Raw genomic sequence first — 13,820 nt, 5'->3', positions numbered from 1 at the left:
AGATATACCTACACAGTCTATTCTATGGAGCTGCACTCCCCATCAGACAGAGATCTTACCCCCTTCCATGTAGTATGAGAGCCACACTCTACACAGTCTATTCTATGGAGCTGAACTCCACATCAGACAGAAATCTTACCCCCTTCCATGTAGTATGAGAGCCACACCTACACAGTCTATTCTATGGAGCTGAACTCCCCATCAGACAGACATCTTACCCCCTTCCATGTAGTATGAGAGATATACCTACACAGTCTATTCTATGGAGCTGCACTCCCCATCAGACAGAGATCTTACCCCCTTCCATGTAGTATGAGAGCCACACTCTACACAGTCTATTCTATGGAGCTGAACTCCACATCAGACAGAAATCTTACCACCTTCCATGTAGTATGAGAGCCACACCTACACAGTCTATTCTATGGAGCTGCACTCCCCATCAGACAGACATTTTACCCCCTTCCATGTAGTATGAGAGCCACACCTACACAGTCTATTCTATGGAGCTGCACTCCCCATCAGATAGAAATCTTACCCCCTTCCATGTAGTATGAGAGCCATACTCTACACAGTCTATTCTATGGAGCTGCACTCCCCATCAGACAGAAATCTTACCCCCTTCCATGTAGTATGAGAGCCACACCTACACAGTCTATTCTATGGAGCTGCACACCCCATCAGACAGAAATCTTACCCCCTTCCATGTAGTATGAGAGCCACACCTACACAGTCTTTTCTATGGAGCTGAACTCCCCATCAGACAGAAATCTTACCCCCTTCCATGTAGTATGAGAGCCATACCTACACAGTCTATTCTATGGAGCTGCACTCCCCATCAGACAGAAATCTTACCCCCTTACATGTAGTATGAGAGCCGCACCTACACAGTCTATTCTATGGAGCTGCACTCCCCATCAGACAGAAATCTTACCCCCTTACATGTAGTATGAGAGCCGCACCTACACAGTCTATTCTATGGAGCTGAACTCCCCATCAGATAGAAATCTTACCCCCTTCCATGTAGTATGAGAGCCACACCTACACAGTCTATTCTATGGAGCTGCACTCCCCATCAGACAGAAATCTTACCCCCTTCCATGTAGTATGAGAGCCATACTCTACACAGTCTATTCTATGGAGCTGCACTCCCCATCAGACAGAAATCTTACCCCCTTCCATGTAGTATGAGAGCCACACCTACACAGTCTATTCTATGGAGCTGAACTCCCCATCAGATAGAAATCTTACCCCCTTCCATGTAGTATGAGAGCCACACCTACACAGTCTATTCTATGGAGCTGAACTCCCCATCAGACAGAAATCTTACCCCCTTCCATGTAGTATGAGAGCCACACCTACACAGTCTATTCTATGGAGCTGAACTCCCCATCAGACAGAAATCTTTGCAAGATGCTGCACACAAAGATGCTGTACAGACACAAAAGATCAGTATCTGCAAAAGATCTGTTCCTGCAAAAGATCCATTTAAAGATGCTCTTGTATCTTGTATCTTGTATCAAGATGCCCCATGCTCTTGTATCTGTCTGTGTGTGGGATGAAATAAAAGTGGAATTCGCAGTGTATTGGTGCCCGGATCTACTTCTCTACTGTATTGGATATATGCCCTATTTACCGGAGGCACATACTAGCTTTGACCACTGACCCCCGCAAAGGTGCCATTCAGCAACTAGTGCCGCCTCCTGCTTCTTTCTACTGACTGACAGCTTGAATACATCTACGTGGTGCTGCTGATCTCTGCTACCGATGGTTTGGAGTTATTACATACCTTAGGAGCACTGGCCCTTTAAGTGCCATTGCCAAACAGTTGCTTGCTGGGGGGTCTTTTTATCTATAATATATTCCTCCTCTTCCCCTTTAGTTCCCCCTCCTTCTAATGACATAAGACAGTGCACTTCCTAGTATAGACCTCAGTGGGAGTGTCTGCAGACTCTGGGAGGAGGGCGGGTAATGAATACACAAATAGAAAAAAGTGAGGGAGGAAATGATATCAGGAGGTCAAAGGTAACAAAGATGGAAACTGCCCAGAATAGGATTCTCTGTTTTTTCTTTATAAAATTCACAGGAATCATAACGTGGACACTGCAATACATCTGTTATGTAAGTAGAACTAGTATTTATCTACTTATATATGTGCTTTTTATTTCTAGGTTAGCATGGGTGCCGCTTGTTCTTTAAGATTTAGGAGTCCAAGGGAGAAAGAAGAAGGAATGAGTCAGGTCATTAAAGCAGATCTGAACTCAGAACTTCCTCTCTGCTCTAAAAGACGCGCAACAGCATAATAACCTTTAAAGAAAAGAATTTCTTTGTTACAGCTGACACAAATCCTGCAATATATTTGCAGTGTCTCTACTTCCTGCTTTCATGGAAGCAGACATATTGCTAACATCCTGTGCTTTCCAATTAGCCTCTCTGCCCTTGTAGTCATGTGACACGGGGAAAGATCAAACTACAGTTGTGATTAGTCACAGATGAGGGGGAATTAGACAGGTTAAACTCTCTAAATACATACAGGGTGCATTTCTCTCTGTTTTCCTTCTGTCTTCTGCAAGAGTTCCGGTCCACTTAAACAGAGTCTGACCAGCTTTTCTGTTTAGCTCAGCTTAAGTTGTAAAGTGGAGCTGATATTCTCATGAATATAAACCTTACCGGATCAGAAATTCTTCTCTACAGCCCTGGCATTAAACTGAAGCTTGTGTATATTCCTGGATCATCACGAGATAGCACTGTCTCACCAGGAAGTAAGGAAGATGCATGAAGCTCTGGAATTCAGGCTGTGCGTGCAGCAGCACTGTCTCATTGTACACCAGAAAGTAAGGAAGATTCACGGAGCTCTGGAATTCAAGCTGTGTGTGCAACAGCACTGTCTCACCGCACACCAGGAAGTAAGGAAGATGCACAGAGCTCTGGAATTCAGGCTGTGTGTGCAGCAGCACTGTCTCACAACAGGAATTAAGGAAGATGCACGGAGCTCTGGAATTCAGGCTGTGTGTGCAGCAGCACTTTCTCATCGCACACCAGGAAGTAAGGAAGATGCAGAGCTCTGGAATTCAGGCTGTGTGTGCAGCAGCACTGTCTCATCGCACACCAGGAAGTAAGGAAGATGCATGGAGCTCTGGAATTCAGGCTGTGCGTGCAGCAGCACTGTCTCATCACACACCAGGAAGTAAGGAAGATGCACAGAGCTCTGAAATTCAGGCTGTGTGTGCAGCAGCACTGTCTCATTGCACACCAGGAAGTAAGGAAGATGCACGGAGCTCTGCAATTCAGGCTGTGTTTGCAGCAGTGCTGTCTCATCGCACACCAGGAAGTAAGGAAGATGCACGGAGCTCTGGAATTCAGGCTGTGTTTGCAGCAGCGCTGTCTCATCTCACACCAGGAAGTAAGGAAGATGCCCGGAGCTCTGGAATTCAGGCTGTGTGTGCAGCAGCGCTGTCTCATCGCACACCAGGAAGTGAGGAAGATGCACGGAGCTCTGGAATTCAGGCTGTGTGTGCAGCAGCACTGTCTCATCGCACACCAGGAAGTGAGGAAGATGCACGGAGCTCTGGAATTCAGGCTGTGTGTGCAGCAGCACTATCTCATCGCACACCAGAAAGTAAGGAAGATGCACGGAGCTTTGGAATTCAGGCTGTGTGTGCAGCAGCACTGTCTCATCGCACACCTGGAAGTAAGGAAGATGCACAGAGCTATGGAATTCAGGCTGTGTGTGCAGCAGCACGGTCTCATCGCACACCAGGAAGTAAGGAAGATGCACAGAGCTATGGAATTCAGGCTGTGTGTGCAGCAGCACTGTCTCATCGCACACCAGGAAGTAAGGAAGATGCACGGAGCTCTGGAATTCAGGCTGTGTGTGCAGCAGCACTGTCTCATCACACACCTGGAAGTAAGGAAGATGCACTGAGCTTTGGAATTCAGGCTGTGTATGCAGCAGCACTGTCTCATCACTCACCAGGAAGTAAGGAAGATGCACGGAGCTCTGGAAATCAGGCTGTACTGTCTCATCGCACACCAGGAAGTAGGGAAGATGTATGGAGCTCTGGAATTCAGGCTGTGTGTGCAGCAGCAATGTCTCATCGCACACCAGGAAGTAAGGAAGACGCATGGAGCTCTGGAATTCAGGCTGTACTGTCTCATAGCACATCAGGAAGTAAGGAAGATGCATAGAGCTCTGGAATTCAAGCTGTGTGTGCAGCAGCACTGTCTCATTGCACACCAGTGGTAAGGAAGATACACGGAGCTCTGGAATTCAGGCTGTCGTACACCAGGAAGTAAGGAAGATGCATGGAGCTCTGGAATTCAGGCTGTACTGTCTCATTGCACACCAGGAAGTAGGGAAGATGCATAGAGCTCTGGAATTCAGGCTGTACTGTCTCATCACACACCAGGAAGTAAGGAAGATGCACGGAGCTCTGGAATTCAGGCTGTGTGTGCAGCAGCACTGTCTCATCGCACACCAGGAATAAGGAAGATGCATGGAGCTCTGGAATTCAGGCTGTACTGTCTCATCACACACCAGGAAGTAAGGAAGATGCACGGAGCTCTGGAATTCAAGCTGTGTGTGCAGCAGCACTGTCTCATCGCACACCAGGAAGTAAGGAAGATGCATGGAGCTCTGGAATTCAAGCTGTGTGTGCAGCAGCACTGTCTCATCACACACCAGGAAGTAAGGAAGATGCACAGAGCTCTGGAATTCAGGCTGTGTGTGCAGCAGCACTGTCTCATCACACACCAGGAAGTAAGGAAGATGCACGGAGCTCTGGAATTCAAGCTGTGTGTGCAGCAGCGCTGTCTCATCGCACACCAGGAAGTAAGGAAGATGCATGGAGCTCTGGAATTCAGGCTGTGTGTGCAGCAGCACTGTCTCATTGCACACCAGGAAGTAAGGAAGATGCACAAAGTTCTGGAATTCTGACTGTGTTATTCTGACATGCAGCATCTAATCTCTCCCCAAGTCCTGCCACACTTCTGTTTTTTTAGCCATGGTCTTTGTGGACTTTCCAGAAATCTGGCTCTGTGGGAGTTTCTACCTCTCCACAGAGCTATCAACTTCTGACCTCACCCACCTCCTTCTTTTGCTTCCTCCTGTGGGTGGAGTCATCTCTGTTCATAGGAATCCCAACTGCCCCTTGAATGCCACTTGCAGGTAAATGATGGGATAGAGGAGGAGGAGTTTAGACTGACAGACTGCTCTTTTTAGTACAAGACCTCAGCATTGCAAACCCAGCCAGGCAATAACAAAATGAATAATGCAAATGCTATGTCAACAGTTCAATTCATGTAAGACTGGATTGTACATTTTATGTGAAGAGAGGGCTGTAATTGGTGCTGCCCATATAATGTTGTCACTATTCTTTCCAGATTGGGACATCGTAGTTCAGAAATGGTGGGCCCTAGCTTTGTTTGCTGTGGTCTATCTGCTGGTGGTAACTGTCCTGGGCTGCCTCTCCTCCTGTAAGTATAACACATCTGCACATTCACAATATTATATGCCATATACTTTTTTACAAATACTTTTTTTTTTTTTTTTTACAATTCTTTAATAAAGGGCACCTGGTGTGACATAAAATGGGATAACTTAAACCTACATTTACCTTCATGATGGGGCCCTAATGCTCACAAGTCCCTTAGTAATGCCAGCCACTCTCTATTTCCCTGATTTCTCCCACTTCCATTGGTCAGATGAGTGTTACCTCCAAAGTCTGCACCCAGATTATACATAGTTGTGAGGGAGTGTGGATAAGCAGAGTTAATGGAGTGGGACAGAGCATGTGGTCCTTTTGCTCGACTAGCTTCAGTCAGACTGATGTGATGTATGATGAAGAGTGAAGCAGAGAAACGGAGGGGTGGCAGCCATAACAAAGGGGCCTGCTGCAAGTACCTGGGACCCTTTATGACCGCATTGATGTGTTTACATTATTACATGTTATGTGACTTTGAATGCCCTTTAAAGGAATACTGTAGGGGGGTTGGGGGAAAATGAGTTGAACTTACCCGGGGCTTCTAATGGTCCCCCGCAGACAGGGTCAGACTGGGACACTAAGGGCCCACCAAGGAAGTTTCAGTCCGGGACCCGCCCCCCTCTCCTCCTCCCCCCCGATCCCCTCTCCTCTTCCACCCCCCCCTCACCCTTCCCCCCCATTTTGGGCTCACACACACATGTACTCTAGAAATTTTGCATGACTTTATGGTAGGGAATAGATTGTGAGCAATTCTGAGGACAGTCTCCAATAGAGATATGTCCACATGCGGCGCACGCAGCAAAAATAAATGGGCGTCACCACGCACTGGAACATGGGCGTGGTCATGATGAGTCATGGGCAGACTTTAAAATAAAAAAAAAATAAGTAGTGGTGTTATTCACAGACATTAGGTTTGACCAGATACATTTTAGATAAGATAATCAAGTAGTTACATGCCTCATGATAATTCATCAAGTAGTCAAATGGCAGCAGATTTCCCGACAAAATGCAATCAGATTGGTGGCAGATTTCCCCACAAAATGCAATCAGATTGGCGGCAGATTTCCCCACAAAATGCAATCAGATTGGCGGCAGATATCCCCACAAATTGCAATTAGATTGCCAGCAGATATCCTCACAAAATGCAAATAGATTGGCGGCAGATATCCCCACAAAATGCAATAAGATTGTCGGCAGATATCGCCACAAAATGCAATCAGATTGGCGGCAGATATCCCCACAAAATGCAATTTGATTGGTGGCAGATTTCCCCACTAAATACAATTAGATTGGTGGCAGATATCCCCACAAATTGCAATTAGATTGGCAGCAGATATCCCCACAATATACAAATAGATTGGCGGCAGATATCCCCATAAAATGCTATCAGATTGGCGGCAGATTTCCTAACAAAATACAATCAGATTGGCGGCAGATATCCCCACAAAATGCAATTAGATATGCGGCAGATTTCCCCACAAAATACAATCAGATTGGCGGCAGATATCCCCACAAATTGCAATTAGATTGGCAGCAGATATCCCCACAAAATGCAAATAGATTGGTGGCAGATATCCCCACAAAATGCAATCAGATTGGCGGCAGATTTCCCAACAAAATACAATCAGATTGGCGGCAGATATCCCCACAAAATGCAAATAGATTGGCAGCAGATATCCCCACAAAATACAATCAGATTGGCGGCAGATATCCCCACAAAATGCAATTAGATTGGCAGCAGATATTCCCACAAAATGCAAATAGATTGGCAGCAGATATCCCCACAAAATACAATCAGATTGGCGGCAGATATCCCCACAAAGGCAGGTCCCCAGTTAGTGGGGGCCCCAGAGCTGAGAAGGAGGGGGGCACATTGCAGGAAGGGGGAAAATTGTGCACAGAGCGGCACGGAGGGGCAGAAGCCTCCCCCCTCCCTCACCTAGGGACCCCCCTTCCGCGCTCCCCCCTCCAAAATTGACCAGCCCAGCCAGCGGCACACAGAGCTATAGATCTCATCCCGGTAAGTGATTCCCCGCTGCTGCCGCTGGCTGTCTAGCTGCAATTTTAGAGGGGGGGGGGGAGCGCGGAAGGGGGGGGGCCCAGGTGAGGGAGGGGGCTTCCCCCCCCTCCCCGCCACTCTATGCACAATTTCCCCCCTTCCTGCGCTGTGCCCCCTCCTTCTCAGCTCTGGGGCCCCCAAGAGGCGGAGCGGCCTGGGCCCACCGATGGAAAAATCGGTAGTTCGGTGGGTCAGTCCGAGCCTGCCCGCAGACATCCTGTGCCCGTGCAGCCACTCACCGATGCTACGGCCCTGCCTCTGTTTCACTTCTGGAATTTCAGACTTTAAAGTCTTAAAACCACTGCGCCTGCGTTGCCGTGTCCTCGTTCCCGCTGATGTCACCAGGACCGTACTGCGCAGGCACAGACCATACTGGGCCTGCGCAATACACTCCTGGTGACATCAGTGGGAGCAAGGACTTGGGGCTGACTAATCCTACTAATATAATAAATGGGAAAGTTCGGATGTTTGGATATTTGGATATTTGGATGTTTGAATGTTTGTTACTCGATCACGCAAAAATGGCTGAACGGATTTGAATGAAATTTTGCACGCACATAGTACATTACCTGGAATAAAGTATAGGATACTTTTTATTCCCATAACCAAAAAGGGGGCGGAGACAAATACAAATTTCACTGGGAAAATGTAAACTGCAGCCATTCTTACACTGTTATTGGCAGGGTTCTCAAACTGTGCACAGTTGGCCATTGGGTGACTGGGATTAATATTCAGAAAGGTGGGAGGAGCCTACAAAAGCCAACCATAATTCACCTATTGATTTTCAAGGGGAATATTTACATTGCTGCCATTCTTGCACTGTTAATGGCACAAGCCTCAAACCTGGTACAGTTGATCATTGTGTGACTGGGGTTCAATTTCAGAAAGGAGGTGGAGCCACAAACAGCCAATTAGATTTGTTTCATTCCAATACAAATTATTGATGCCAAACACCGCAAAGCTCACAAACTTGGTAATTGAGTAATTGATTAATTGTGTGTGAGGGTTAGAAAAGTGGGCACAGCCAACATCAGCCAAATACATAAGCGGGCAACATGGGGTCATAAGTGGGCGGAGACAAATACAAATTTTACTGGGAAAATGTAAACTGCAGCCATTCTTACACTGTTAATTGTAGGGTTCTCAAACTTTGCACAGTTAATTACTGGGTGACTGGGAATAATATTCAGAAACGTGGGTGGAGCCTACAAAATCCAATCAAAAATTACCTATTTATTTTTCAGGGGAATATTTTATTGCTGCCATTCTTGCACTGTTAATGGCACAAGCCTCAAACCTGGTACAGTTGATCATTGGGTGACTTGGGTTTGAATTGATAAAAGGGGGTGGAACCACAAACAGCCAATCTTATTTGTTTAATTTTAATGCAGGTTATTGATGCCTAAAACCGCAAAGCTCACAAACTTGGTCATTGAGTAATTGAGTAATTGTGTGTTAGGGTTAGGAAAAGTGAGCGCAGCCAACACCAGCCAAATACATAATTGGGTAATACCGCGTCATCAGTGAGCGGAGACACATACAAATTTCACTGAGAAAATGTAAACTGCAGCCATTCTTACACTGTTAATGGTAGGGTTCTCAAACTTTGCACAATTGGTCACTGGGTGACTGGGATTAATATTCAGAAAAGTGGGTGGAGCCTACAAAAGCTAATCAAAATTCACCTATAGATTTTTAAGGTGAATATGTAATTGCTGACAGTCTTGCACTGTTAATGGCACAAGCCTTAAACCTGGTACAGTTGGTCATTGGGTGACTGGGGTTCAAATTTAGACAAAGGGGTGGGGCCACAAACAGCCAATCAGATTTGTTTAATCTCAATGCAAATTATTGATGCCAAAGACCGCAAAGCGCACAAACTTGGTAATTGAGTTTTAGGGTTAGAAAATGTAGGCGGAGCCAACACCAGCCAATACATACTCGGACAATGTCAGGAAATCAGTGGGTGGAGAAAAATGCAAATTTCATTGGGAAAATGTAAACTGCAGCCATTCTTACACTGTTAGTGGTAGGGTTCTCAAACTTTGCACAGTTGGTCACTGGGTGACTGGGATTAATATTCAGAAAGGTGGGTGGAGCCTACAAAAGCCAATTAAAATCTACCTATTGATTTTTAAGGGGAATATTTAATTGCTGCCATTCTTGCACTGCTAATGGCACAAGCCTCTTGCACTGTTAATCACCTGTACCTGGTACACTTGGCCATTGGGTGATTGGGGTTCAAATTCAGAAAAGGGGTGGAGCCACAAACAGCCAATCAGATTTATTTCATTTCAATGCAATTTATTCATGCCCAAGACCACAAATCTCACAAACTTGGTCATTGATTAATTGTGTGTTAGGGTTAGAAAAAGTGGCCACAGCCAACACCCAGCCAAATACATACCCAGGAAACGTCAGGACATCAGTGGACGGAGAAAATACAAATTTAACTGGCATAATGTAAATTGCAGCCATTCTTACACTGTTAATGGTAGGGTTCTCAAACTTTGCACAGTTGATCACTGGGTGACTGGGATTAATATTCAAAGAAGTGTGTGGAGCCTACAAAAGCCAATCAAAATTCACCTATTGTTTTTCAAGGGGAAGTGTTTAATTGCTGCCATTCTTGGACTGTTAATGGCACAATCCTCAAACCTGGTACAGTTGGCCTTTTGGTTACTGGGGTTCAAATTCAGAAAAGGGGGTGGAGCCACAGCCAATTAGATTCATTTCAGTTCAATGCAAATTATTGATGCCAAAGACTACAAAGCTCACAAACTAGGTCATTGAGTAATTGTGTGTTAGGTTTAGAAAAAGTGGGCAGAGCCAACACTAGCCAGATACATACCCGGGCAACGCCGGGCGACCAGCTAGTATTATAAATGGGAAAGTTCAGATGTTTGGACGTTGGGATGTTTGGATGTTTGTTACTCAATCATGCAAAAATGGCTGATCGGATTTGAATGAAATTTGGCACACACATAGTTCATTACCTGGAATAATATTTAGGATAGTTTTTATTCCCATAACCAAAAAGTGGGCGGAGACAAATACAAATTTCCCTGGGAAATGTAAACTGCAGCCATTCTTACACTGTTGCACAGTTGGTCGCTGGGTGATTGGGATTAATATTCAGAAAAGTGGGTGGAAAAAGCCAATCAAAATTCACCTATTAGGGAATATGTAATTGCTGCCATTCTTGCATTCTTGCAGTGTGAATGACACAAGCCTAAAACCTGGTACAGTTGGTCATTGGGTGAATGGGGTTCAAATTCATAAAAGGGGGTAGAGCCATAAACAGCCAATCAGATTTCTTTCATTTCAATGCAAATTATTGATGCCAAAGACCGCTAAGCTCACAAACTTGGTCATTGAGTAATTGTGTGTTAGGGCAAGAAAAAGTGGGCAGAGCCAACACCAGCCAAATACATACCTGGGCAATGCCGAGTCATCAGCTAGTGGGAAATAATGTCCTAATGTGCTATCATAGCTCCCAACAGTCCATTTTCCGAGGGACAGGCCCTCTTTTAAACCAAATCCCTCTGTCCCTCCTTCTCCCTCATTGGTCCCTTTTCCAGGGCTGATCTGTGTAAATATATGTATTTGTAATTCAAACTTTGTTCCCATCCTTTAAATTGATATATATTTTTTTAATTTCAACTGTTAACATGAGGTGTGGTTTGAATTCTAAAATTAAATCTTTTCCGAGTGGTTTGCGTGGGTAGGGTGTGGTGGGGGTGTGATTAGAGGTGTGGCAGGGGCGTGTCCTAAAGTGTCCTTACTCCTCATCTTAATACGTTGGGAGGTGTGCCAGTATACTACTCCCTCTGTATAAATCACTTGTGAGGCCACATCTGGGCTCTGGAGTATGGGGTACTGTTTTTGGCACCACAGTATAAGAAAGACATCAACGTGTTAGATCAGATACAAAGATGGCAAATAAATGAAGAGGGATGGAAGGTCTCACTTACCAAGAAAGGTTGGCCAAACTAGGTGTATCTACCTTTGAAGACAGAGGACTACTGTTGGGTATATCCACTGCACTAACATTCTCACGTTTCATTTTCCTTACTTAGACAATCAGCGAAAAACTGAAACCAAAGAAGCTAAGAAGATGGAGGGTGAGGAGCTGAAGGAGATGAATCCTTCCAAAAATGCCCCATAACCAGAAAGCACAGAGGAAAAGCCCTCATCGGGTCTGTGAATCCATCGCACTGCCCAGCCAGCATTCTCTGCCTTTTCTACGCAGGGCATGTAGAACAATAAAATGTGTCGGACTGCCAAAGATGAAAACCTCTTTATATATACTGTATATATTGGATGACACTGGAGGGTTGTGGGTAAATCCAGCGACGATCCCTCCTGCAAAAAATGAGGAATCGGGAGGAAGGTCTTTGTGAGAACAACACACTTTCTAACGCAATTCACAGTCATACAAGCTTCTGATCGGTGAACTGACTTATCCATTCTTCACTTTATCTCCTAGTGCTAATCCTGGAACCAAAGGAGGCGGAGCATATATATGGAGGGCGGGTCAGCAATCAGCAATGTGATCTTTTACTTCTGTTTTTGTTTTCCGTTACATTTGCTGTAGATCTTTTTGCTTTAGATCTATTTGCAGTTACTGCATTATGTTTGCACTCAGAGCTATGACACATGAAGGGCTGTGCAGCCGAGACTTGTAGCTGCTACACGGCAAGTCTACTTCTCATCCAGCATCCAGGTACCCAACTGCCCCTACATTACGGCATCGACCTCTGGCAGATTCAGTCATAATGATTGCATCTGCCAGAGATCAATGCTACAACATGGCCACCCGATATATTGGTTATCTTTACAAATATTTTACTATGACCTAACACTACTCTCACATATAACAATCCCTCCACTGATGCCTAACCCTAAGATCCCCATGGTGGTGCCTAACCTTAACCTCCTCCTGTGATGCCAAACCTTAACCCCTCCCATGGTGCCTAACCTTAACCCCCCACTGGTGGTGCCTAACCTTAACCCCCCACTGGTGGTGCCTAACCTTAACCCCCCACTGGTGGTGCCTAACCTTAACCTCCCCCTGGTGGTGTCTAAACTTAAAGTGAACCTCGGACTAAAAATCTACTCAGCAGAGCTGAAAAGGTTTGGTGTTTCTTTAACAGTTTCACAGCATCAGAACCAAAGCATCAATTTTTAGCTGCATTTTTAGCTAAGCTCCACCCATCAAAGAAAAAAAGCCCAGGCTTTTTTCCCTGATGCTGTGCAGAGCATGATGGGATTTGCCATGTTGTTATTCACGTTGCTTAGCAACTGGGAGGGGTGATCAGGACACAGGACAGTTGGAACTGTGTATCATGCTCCCTGTCACCTCCTTTCAACCAAAAAGATGGCTGCCATCATGGAATCAAACATTTGCCTGCTCTTTTAAAACAGGGTGGGTACGAGATTAAATTACCTATCTATTTTAAATAACATAACTAATGTAACTTAATAAAAGTATGTTTGTTTAGGCTAAAGTTCCTCTTTAACTCCCGCCGGTGGTGCCTTAACTTAACCCCACTCCCCGTGGGACCTAACCGTAACCCCTAAGGACGCCGCCCCCACACACACACCCCTAACACTAAAGACACCCGCCTCCTAATCCTAACCCTTGATATTTGCGCTGCGATTCGGGGCTATAAATGCTGAATAGGCTGTAAACATCGGCTATAAGTAGCTATAAATGGTAAACAGTGGCTATAAATCTCGTGCACTTCTGGGCTCCGTAATTACCATTTATAGGGGTGGATTCACGAAACTGTGCTATGACAATTAGCACATCTTATCAAAGATAACACGCTTTATCAAACTTAACACGCCTTATCAGAGTAGTATAGCGAGCGCTACGAACCCGCAGGGGCTCAGGGCAGGACGAGTGCCATTGCCAATTAGCAGGAATAAGTTTGTAGCGCTCACTATGCTGCTCTGATAAGGCTTGTTAACTTTGATAAAGAGTGCTATCTCGGATAAGGCTTGCTATCTCTGATAAGGCGTGCTATCTCTGATAACGTGTGCTATTTGTCATATCACGGTTTAGTGAATCCACCCTCTAGCCTCTAATCCCAGCTCGTAACATTCCCTTAGGGTGCCCTTTTTACCTGCTTTGCCTAAATGGTAAAGAGGACCTGTAGTGAAAATAACATGATGCATACAATTGCTTATTGTTTACAATATCAATTTATAGATCATTTAGTCAGTGTTTGCCCAATGTAACATTTTTCTTCTCGCTGATTTACATTCTGACGTTT

General features: G+C 45.3%; 1 protein-coding gene across 1 annotated transcript in view; it reads left to right on the top strand.

Moving 5' to 3' along the window:
• The window catches only part of LOC137518571 (uncharacterized), a 39,586-nt gene extending 26,612 nt beyond the window's left edge, over positions 1 to 12,974 (top strand). The window contains exons 9-10 of the mRNA XM_068237029.1: positions 5,380 to 5,472; positions 11,619 to 12,974. Coding sequence (XP_068093130.1) covers positions 5,380 to 5,472; positions 11,619 to 11,707 — 182 coding nt within the window. The 3' untranslated portion in view covers positions 11,708 to 12,974. The remainder of the gene's footprint in view (positions 1 to 5,379; positions 5,473 to 11,618) is intronic.
• Positions 12,975 to 13,820: the final 846 nt, after the last annotated feature.

This window comes from Hyperolius riggenbachi, chromosome 1 (genome assembly GCF_040937935.1).
Source record: "Hyperolius riggenbachi isolate aHypRig1 chromosome 1, aHypRig1.pri, whole genome shotgun sequence".
Taxonomy (NCBI): Eukaryota; Metazoa; Chordata; class Amphibia; order Anura; family Hyperoliidae; genus Hyperolius; species Hyperolius riggenbachi.
Note: the sequence above shows the minus strand (reverse complement) of the source record. Positions and strands in the feature narration are given on the sequence as shown.